Source organism: Pongo pygmaeus, chromosome 23 (genome assembly GCF_028885625.2).
Source record: "Pongo pygmaeus isolate AG05252 chromosome 23, NHGRI_mPonPyg2-v2.0_pri, whole genome shotgun sequence".
NCBI lineage: Eukaryota > Metazoa > Chordata > Mammalia > Primates > Hominidae > Pongo > Pongo pygmaeus.
This window is the reverse complement of record NC_085931.1, coordinates 28,895,709-28,905,250: the sequence shown is the minus strand read 5'-3', so window position 1 is coordinate 28,905,250 and position 9,542 is coordinate 28,895,709. Positions and strand designations below refer to the sequence as shown.

The following is a 9,542-nucleotide window of genomic DNA, read 5'->3' as shown; positions in this document are numbered from 1 at the left end:
GCACACGTGACACTCAAAGACAGACCCACACAAAAGCCACGCAGCAAAGCCTTTTGCCACACATGCACGTGCACACACATACACACAGGCTCCCATCCCTTCAAACCACAGACTTGGTGTTTGCCCAGACACACCTGTGTCAGAGATAGGGGACCTGCAGCTCCCCAACACACACCAGTCACCCCACACTAACCCAAGGTGTCACCAGCCAGCCTGGAGGACTTGGGAGGCTAAGTGGAGGTGGACAGTGGCCACAGAGCAAAGGCCTTCGGTGGATACCACCTGATGTAAAGAGCCGTGGGGCCCACTGTGTGCACACACACAGGGGACACGCATGTCTGCGCACAGCTCCCCCATTCCTACACACACATCACCCATCCCTGGGGCTCTGGGGGATGAGACTCCTCCCTGAAGACCCACAGGAGTCCCCATGCCTGAGTGACCCACTGCTCATGTCCATGCAAAAGAAAATAACTTTTTATATGAGGAATGCGAGCCCCCTTTAATTATCTGGCCCAGAGAGGCACTGGAATGAAACAGCAGTCACATGTCACTCCCACTTGAGCTAAAGACCTCTTGAAGCCAATTGCTCTGTGGGTTCCAGACTGACGCCAAGTAGACATAAAAAGCCAGACGCTGGACACCATAACTCTTACCCTGTAGTCCAACACTGTATAGCCAGTCACTAAGGTTCTCTCTGGAAAGCAGTCAGAATTCCTGCTAACTTCGTATCAACCCACTCCTTGTCCCCTTCAGTCTTTAAAAACTTGTTGTAATAAGGCTGAATGAAGCACTCCCACGGCAACTTGGTGTGTCCTGGGCAGCTCTGTCAGCCTTGGTCCACACAAACTCTCTATATGAACTGTGGTTTAGTTTGTTTCTTTAGGTTGACATCCACATTAGGGGAGCAGTGTTGCTGGGCTGGGGAAGCTGGTCAGGTCAGACGTTGCACCAAGGGTTGGAGAAGGGGTCTTCCTGCATCAGCACCCGGACAAGGCAGAGGAGCAGGTGTCCAAACCGAGGCCTGGCCTGCTCCTGCTGTGGCTCACAGTCCCCACCCCACCTGGCAGACCCCGGAGCTGGCGACAGTGTTGCCCAGCTGGCCACAGCACATATCATTGTCACGTGGGGCTGCCCTTTATCCTCCCAGTCTCCACACAGACACCCTTCATGGACTGGGGGACTGAGGGCAGGGACACTGGTGAAACAGGCAGGCATCTTCACCCAGCTGCTCATCCCACTCACGACCTCCGGGGGAGGTGACAGTGACCAAGCCCAGCCCCAGCTGGCTCCTGGTTACTCGCTTACAGGCTCAGCTCCCACAATCTCGAGTCCCACCTCCAGCTCCTGACATTCTGAGGGACCTGGAGGCCAGGGTGCCCGGCGCATGACCAGCTCTGGGTTGTGGACCGCCCTCCACGGCAGTGGCCTGAGCGCTTGTCATTATTCACTTTATTCACTCCTGGTTTCTGTCTGGAAGGGATCACAAAGACATGGCCTGCAGGGGAGCCAATCCTGCCAGGGACTGAGGAAACAGATCCTGGAGAAAACCAGAGACTTTGCTGGCACTTCAGGGGGACCCCAGTTGTCTCAATGCCCCCTCTCCCCCCATAGCCAACTGCTAACCAATGTTCTCTCTGGAAACCAGTCATAATTCCTAACCTGGTCAAAGAAGGGTCATCTCACACAGCCCAGCCACCCTGCAGGCAGCTAAAGAATGCCTGATGAAATGCAAGTCTGATCGTGTCTGTGTCCCCAGGCCCTTCCGTGCCCCCTGCTGCTCTTTGGACAAGCCCCCAGCAGTCTCTGTAATGTACAGCCCCCGCCCTTGTCTCCTGTGCTGGCTTCCGCAGCCTGGCCACACCGGTCCTCTCGCCCATCCACCTGACCCGACTCTGGCAGGGCCTTTGCAGGAGCCATTCCTCCACCCAAACCCCTCCTGTTAAAACCTGTTCCTAGCCGGTTCAGCCCCAGCCTGTAGGGACTAGCCCCACAGGGTCGGTGGGTCTCTCCCCATGTGCGGTGACAAGAGAGTGTAGAAATAAAGACACAAGACAAAGAGATAAAAGAAAAGACAGCTGGGTCCGGGGGACCACTACCACCAATGCGTAGAGACCGTTAGTGGCCCCGAATGTCTGGCTGCGCTGTTATTTATTGGATACAAAGCAAAAGGGGCAGGGTAAATAGTGTGAGCCATCTCCAATAATAGGTAAGGTCACATGGGTCACGTGTCCACTGGACAGGGGGCCCTTCCCTGCCTGGCAGCCAAGGCAAAGAGGGAGAGGAGACAGAGAGAAAGACAGCTTATGCCATTATTTCTGCATATCAGAGACTTTTAGTACTTTCACTAATTGACTACTGCTATCTAGAAGGCAGAGCCAGGTGTACACGATGGAACATGAAGGCGGACTAGGAGCGTGACCACTGAAGCACAGCATCACAGGGAGACGGTTAGGCCTCCGGATAACTGTGGGTGAGCCTGACTAACGTCAGGCCCTCCACAAGAGGTGGAGGAGCAGAGTCTTCTCTAAACTCCCCCGGGGAAAGGGAGCCTCCCTTTCCCGGTCTGCTAAGCAGCGGGTGTTGTTCCTTGACACTTTTCACTACCGCTAGACCACGGTCTGCCTGGCAACGGGCGTCTTCCCAGACGCTGGCGTCACTGCTAGACCAAGGAGCCCTTCTGGTGGCCCTGTCTGGTCATAACAGAAGGCTCGCACTCTTGTCTTCTGGTCACTCCTCACTGTGTCCCCTCAGCTCCTCTGTGTGGCCTGGTTTTTCCTAGGTTAATGATTATACAGCAAGGATTATTATAATATTGGAATAAAGAGTAATTGCTACCAACTAATGATTATTGATATTCATATATAATCATATCTAAGATCTATATCTGGTATAACTATCTTTGTTTTATATTTTATTATACTGCAACAGCTCGTGTCCTCGGTCTCTTGCCTCAGCGCCTGGGTGGCTTGCCGCCCACACCAGCCACCAGAAGCTCCCCAGCCCCGGCCCAGCAGCTGGTCTGGGGAGCGGGGAGAGCGCAGTCTGGGCTCGCGGTTCCGGCTGCGGGCCGGGCACCCCGGGGCGACCATGGCAGGCCCAGATGGGGATCCGGCTCCAACTGTCCTGGCCCAGAGGCTCTAGGGTGGTCTTGTCTGTCTCACCCCGGGGGCAGAGAGGACGCAGACAGACCCCAGCGCCACTGCTCGGCCGCGGATGGTGCCTTAGACCCAGGTCCTGTGGGCTCTGGCCCAAGACCCCTGCCTCTGGGAAGGCCGGTGACCGGGACAGTCCACCTCGCAGGCGCGCCGGCGCGGAGCCCGGACCTCAGCCCGCAATGACTCAGCAAGGGCCGGTGGGATTCTCCACGGTCCTGCGATATCCAGGCGGCGGAGTCTCGCCTCTAAGGTCGCGCGGGGAGCAGGAAGGTGCCAGCCTGAGCTGAGCGAAAACTTCCTTACAGCCACCGCGGAGGGGCGGGGCGCGTCTCCTTCTGAATGACGCAAGGGGCGGGGCGCGTGGTTGTGGGCGGGGAAGGCGCGAGGCGCGCCGCGCTGGGGACTGTCGTAAGAGGGGCGGGGCGCGCTGCCCTCGGGACTGTCATAAAAGGGGCGGGACCCGCCGCGGTTGGGATGACGTGAGCTGGGGGTGCTCGTCGCTGCGGCCGGCGGCTAGCGGGCATCCGCGCCATGGAGCGCTACGCGGGCGCCTTGGAGGAGGTGGCGGACGGTGCCCGGCAGCAGGAGCGACACTACCAGCTGCTGTCGGCGCTACAGAGCCTGGTGAAGGAGTTGCCCAGGTACGCGGGCGGGGCGGGCGGCGGCCTGCCGAGGCCGCATCGTGTCCCGCCGGGGCTCACCGCGCCCCCCTACCCGCAGCTCTTTCCAGCAGCGCCTGTCCTACACCACGCTCAGCGACCTGGCTCTGGCGCTTCTCGACGGCACCGTGTTCGAAATCGTGCAGGGGCTACTGGAGATCCAGCACCTCACCGAAAAGAGCTTGTACAACCAGCGCCTGCGCCTACAGAACGAGCACCGAGGTGTGCGGGGGCAGCGGGAAGAGGTGCCGCCTCCTCGGGGTCGGCGCCTCGCGGCAGCTCTTGGTATCTGTGCAGCTCGGCTCCTTCCTTGGGAGTGTTCGGAAGAGGTCTCTAAGATTAACAAAATCAAGGGCGCAGAGACTGAGACAGCGCCTTTTTGGTGACCAATGTGTCCAACGAGTTTTGTTTTCAGTTGCGCAGCACCCTCCTTCTTAGCAGAAACTCCCTGTTCGGGCTTCCCTGTGCCCCACCCCCTTCCAGGCCTGATGGCCCTAGGCCTCCGTGCTTGGTTGGCCGGCAGGCCGACTCTGGTGGTGGATCTGACTGCGTTGCCCTCCGGTAATTGGAGTTCTGTTGACAGCTGTGCAGCACCCTTAGGTAGTTGGAGGTCTGTTGACAGCTGTGCAGCAAGAGTCCTTCAGGGTCAGTTCCCTCTCAGGCCTCGCAGGGCCTCATTCCAGTTGCACATCAAATTCCTAAGCACTGTCTCCTGTGGCGCCCTCCCAAACCGGAAGAGCTTCCCACTTGAGCCGCATGCTTCCTGGGCTTGGGAGCCCTTTCCTGCAAATTATATCGGGCGGGTCCCCCTGCACCATCAGATTTCCACCTTTGCTGGGTTTTTTTTCCCCAAACTTCTTATTTTAAAAGTTCAAACATTTGGAAAAACTGAAAAGATAGTGTAGTGCATACACCTGTGCTCTCCACCGAAAGTTCAGTAGTTAACATTTTGCTCTAGTTCTTGATATCCCAGAATACATACATGTGACAGCATAGCATTCACAAAGAGTCTTCAGCATTCCTGGAGACCAGGATTTTCAACCCAGCCATGTTGACATTTGTGGCTGGGTAAGTCTTTATGGTGAGATGCTGTCTTGTGCATTGCAGGATGGCAGGGGTACCCTCCCTAGTCCTGAAAACCGAGAATGCCTCCAGACAACCTGGGGGGTGGGGTCAGCCTTGGCCTTGGATTGGGAGCAAGTTCTCTAGAACAAGAGCGGTCTCCTACACAGCTGCAGAAGGTAGCCCCCTGAGAAATTAAGTGTTCCGGGTGTCTCCTGACTTTCAGTGCACGGCCACATCATGGTACCTAACTAATGGCAAATTGTTGCTTTATAAGTAAGGATCCAGTCCAAGTTCATGTACTACAGTTGGTTACTTTGGTCTCTTTGCTTCTGGAACAGTCCCCAACATTTACTGTGGCATTGACTTTTTATAGAGTCTAATTCTGTAATTAGAATGTCCTGCTCTGGATCTATCAGAGGAAATGCTTCCTCTTGCATTTAACCTGCTTCTCCACTCTCTGGGTTTACTGTACACTGGACTGCTGGTAGGAGCCTGATTAGAGGCAGGTTTAATGTGGCAAAAATTCCTCCTAGCAGTGCAAGGCCCCCTTTCCCAGAAGGCAGGCAGTGTCCATCTGCTCCAGGATTGGTGTGTTTCTATCAAGAATGGATGTTGGATTTTGACAGATCCCTTTTTGGCAGCTCTTGAGCTGATCACGTGGTTAATCATTTTCTATTACTACAGTGAATTACAATTACTTGAATTCCATCCTACTTGGTCGTGCTGTAGTAACCTTTTTATGTATGCTGGATTTGATTTGCTAAAATCTTGTTAAGAATTTTTTTGTCTATGTTCATGACAAAATGTGGTCTATAGTTTTCATGTAATATCTGGTTTGGGTATCAGGGTTTTTGCCAGCCTTATAGGATGAGTTTCGAAGTGTTCTCTCCTCTTCAGTTTTCCAGAAGAGTTTGTGTAGAATTGGCATTACTTCTTCCCCTAAATGTCTGAGCGATTGTCTTTTTAAACATTTTATTGAGCTGTAAGATGCATGCAGTTTACTAATCCCAGGCGCGTGGCTCATTATTCCTTAATGCTCAGACTGTGCCACGTGTGGCCAGTGGGGGCGCTCCAGGCTCCTTTAGATGCCGCCCCATCATTCTGTGAGCACTTTCTGGTTTTCTGGTTCACCTGTGTGTTCAGGCTCATCTTTCCTTGTTTTCTCCGTGTCTCAGTCCTGGAATCGCCCATTTTTCCACAGAGCCGTAGTTCCTTCTAGCAGGATGGGGAGTTTCAGCAACTGCCTGGGCCCAGTGCTGTTTGTCCTTCAGAAGGTTTGGGCCAGGCCCTGGTTCCACCAGCAGCAGGCATGCCTGCATTGACTTTCTGCTTCTCCTGCTGATTTGGCAGGGGTGACTGGCTGCTCCTGCCTCCTTTGTGTTCCCTGGTCATGTCTAAGGCCAGGCCCCTTCTGCCCAGGCAGCCGGCGTGGCTCTCTTCTTGCCTTTTGGTTGCCTACCTAGTGGAATCTGGTAGTGGACCTGGCACTTGTAGCAATATTTGATCAGTAGAGTGAAGGAGATGACATTTCCCTGCTTCCCTGTGTTATGGAGCTGTCTTGAGGGGGGCTTTTGGTAAATACCTTCGTCGAGGTGTGTACAGAATGCTAAGAAACAGGAGATTGGGGAAGGCTGTAGGCATAGCCAGAGCCAGGCTACCTGCAGGGGAGCCTCAGGGGCCCTGGAGTTCCCTGGAGACTGGCCACCAGAGAAGAGCTGCAACATCACGGCTCTTCCCAGGAACAGAGTGTTGGGTTTCGCGTTTTGTTGTGGCCAGGGACCCCTCCTTCCTGGGGAACTGTAGCCATTTGGCACTTAATGAACTGGTGCCAGCTGTTCCATTTTGCCATGATGGTTTATGTCCCATGATCGCTTCCTCTGTACACTCCCTTCAGACTAGACAGTTTGCACATCTGTGTTTGTGCACAGTTTAGCAGGGACCATGGAGCTTTGCTTGGTGGCCGAGGGCAAGCCCCTCAAAGCCACACAGACTCCCTGGCTCAGAGCCGCACAGGCTTATGGCACCCCAGGTTCATGCCAAACTTGGGCCTCCCAGGTCAGCTCACCCTTCTCCCTCTGGTGCTGTGTGGGGGCTGGGAGCTGCAAATGGGGGAGGGGGCTGCCCACCCTGAAGGGCGGCACCAAGGGTGGAGGGGCCAACCACACCCCTGGTAGGCAGAGGCCCCACGCTCAGGGTTAGCGACCCCGCTCCTCCTGCTCCTTTCCCATGCCTTTGCCTGAGGTGGTCTCCAACACTTCAGTAGATGTCCCACGGCCTGTGGCCGTGGGGGCCCTGAAGCCCTCAGACTGCAGCCTCCGTCCCACCTGCCTCCTCCAGCTGCCCTGGGTCTCAGGCTACAGCTTTGGCCCCACGTGGCCAGTCTCCCCCATCCCACCTTCTTTCAGTGCCCCGCACCTTCTGGAGTCCTCTGGAGACTTGCCACCGGAGGAGGGCCTGGCCCTGGGTGACAGTGGGGTGGGAGGATGGAGGAGGCTGGCGTCCTCCCCAGTGCAGACACCCCTTTGGCCTGGCTGCTCTGCTGGGCTGGCAAGGCAGGTGCCCATGGGTGAGGGCTGCTGCCGAGTCCCACCGCCTGCTGACGGGCTCTCATCCCTCCCAGTGCTCAGGCAGGCGCTGCGGCAGAAGCACCAGGAAGCCCAGCAGGCCTGCCGGCCCCACAACCTGCCTGTACTTCAGGCGGCTCAGCAGCGAGAACTAGAGGTACTGGGGGCGCAGGCAGGGTGGCCGGCCCAGCTCTCCTGTGGGCACCACCTGGCTCTGCTGACTGGGCTGAGCTGAAGGGGTGTGGGGGGCTCAGGTGTGGGTGGCTACCCTGGGCCTGAGTGGGACACTGGAGGCCTAGTGAGTCCCACCAGGTGGCTCCTCGCTGAGGGTGCCAGGTGTGCTGGGACTGGGTGGAGGGTGAAGGCCCATCGGTGCTCCCCTGGAGTCCATTAGTGCCCCTCGTGGGTTGGGGTCTCCGCAGAGCAGGTGGCCTCGGGGGGGTACAAAGGCAATGGTGGGGTGATGGGGTGAGCCAGGAAGGGGCTCATCCTTCTCCCTGGGAGCACAGGGACAACCAGAGACCGGCATGTAACCAACAAGCCATGGGGCAGGGTGTGCCTGTGGAGATGTGTGTGTGGTCCCAAGGCAAGGCATTCGTGGAAGCCCCTTGGGGCCCCTTTCAGGGGTTCGCATGGCTGAGGAGAGGCCTGGGTGTGGTGAGGATGCATCGGTGGTGTCAGAGCTTGGTGCTGTTGGGGACGGCAGCAGGAGCATGTGTTTGAGCTGCCCTCACCTCCCCGCCCCCTGATGGCAGAGCTGCCCTCACCTCCCCGCCCCCTGATGGCAGAGCTGCTCTCACCTCCCCCAATGCCATCCCCGGCCCCATGGCAGGCAGTGGAGCACCGGATCCATGAGGAGCAGCGGGCGATGGACCGGAAGATCGTCTTGGAGCTGGACCGGAAGGTGGCTGACCAGCAGAGCACACTGGAGAAGGCGGGGGTGGCTGGCTTCTACGTGACCACCAACCCACAGGTCAGTGCCTGGGCCTGCTCTGCCCTAGCCCCAGTGCCCCTGGGCCCCACTCCATCTGGGATTTCACTGCTGGTCCCTGGGGAGCCAGGCTCAGGGTATAGGGGGTGAAGTGGAAGGATTGAGGCTCTGGAAAGGATTTCTGTGCCATTCCCAGCATGGAGGCCAGGCCCATTCCCTACAGGGGGGTGAGCCAGCCAGCCATGGGCACTGCCCACCCTCCCCAGGCCTGCTGTGCCCCACAGGGCCCTCTTCTGCTCCCCCACCACATGCCATTCCAAGTGGCCCTGCTGCAGGCAGAGGCTCAGATTCCACCCTGTCCTGGCAGGCCACGGCCAGGCTTCACAGGATGGTCGCCCCGTGGGCTCACTGCCTGGCACACTTGGGCCGGGGTGAAAGGGGCCCGGGGGTCACTCTGGCCTTCATGGGGCCCCTCTGTATCCCAGGAGCTGATGCTGCAGATGAACCTGCTGGAACTCATCCGGAAGCTGCAGCAGAGGGGCTGCCGGGCAGGGAAGGCAGCCCTGGGACTAGGAGGTCCCTGGCAGCCACCTGCTGCCCAGTGTGACCAGAAAGGCAGCCCTGTCCCACCATAGCCACAGGCAGCAGAAGTCTGGGCAGAGTTCATCTTCTTGACCTTTGGCCACTGCCTTTCCAGCTGCCCACAGGGGGTTCCTCCTGCTGAGGAGAGGCCAGGTGGACCCCAGCTGCCTGTCACCCTTCATCTGGGACTTGCTGTCAAACCCTAGGATAGTCTCATAAAGGGGAGGCTGGGCCAGCCTGCTGCTGTCTGCTTCAGGGCCAGGCAGAGTGAGGCTGGGGGTTCTCATACCTTACTCCATGGGGCACATCCCAACCTGCACTGGGGCCCACCCGAGTGCTTGTTCTGGTCTCAGCCGCTCCCTTGGCAGCTGCAGCCCCCATGCAGAAGAGGCTCCGAGGCCCAAGCTCTGTGTGACCCAGAGAAATAAAGATGCCTCAGTGTGGCCCGCATGTGGCTTGTGTGGTAGCTGCAGGTTCTGCCATAACCAGGTCCCTGGTAGGGCCCCCACCTCTGTTGCAGCAGAGGCCTCTGCCTGGGGGCCCCTTCCTGGGCTGTGTGCCCAGCCCACCACCCTTCCCCCTG

General features: G+C 57.7%; 1 protein-coding gene across 1 annotated transcript; it reads left to right on the top strand.

Moving 5' to 3' along the window:
- The first annotated feature begins 3,515 nt into the window (after window positions 1–3,515).
- LOC129023424 (protein DGCR6L) lies at window positions 3,516–9,409 on the top strand. The gene is made up of 5 exons (XM_054470122.2): window positions 3,516–3,799; window positions 3,879–4,039; window positions 7,503–7,603; window positions 8,279–8,419; window positions 8,863–9,409. Exons 1-5 carry the CDS (start codon window positions 3,690–3,692, stop codon window positions 9,010–9,012), a joined length of 663 nt encoding a protein of 220 aa, XP_054326097.1. The 5' UTR covers window positions 3,516–3,689; the 3' UTR covers window positions 9,013–9,409.
- The last annotated feature ends 133 nt before the right edge of the window (window positions 9,410–9,542 follow it).

Bases quoted from the DNA above. Each gene is read 5' to 3' on its own strand.
- LOC129023424 (XM_054470122.2), top strand. From the start codon at position 3,690: ATGGAGCGCTACGCGGGCGCCTTGGAGGAGGTGGCGGACGGTGCCCGG. The intron at 3,800-3,878 runs GTACGCGGGCGG...CCCTACCCGCAG, and splicing joins CTGGTGAAGGAGTTGCCCAG to CTCTTTCCAGCAGCGCCTGT. The intron at 7,604-8,278 runs GTACTGGGGGCG...GCCCCATGGCAG, and splicing joins CTCAGCAGCGAGAACTAGAG to GCAGTGGAGCACCGGATCCA.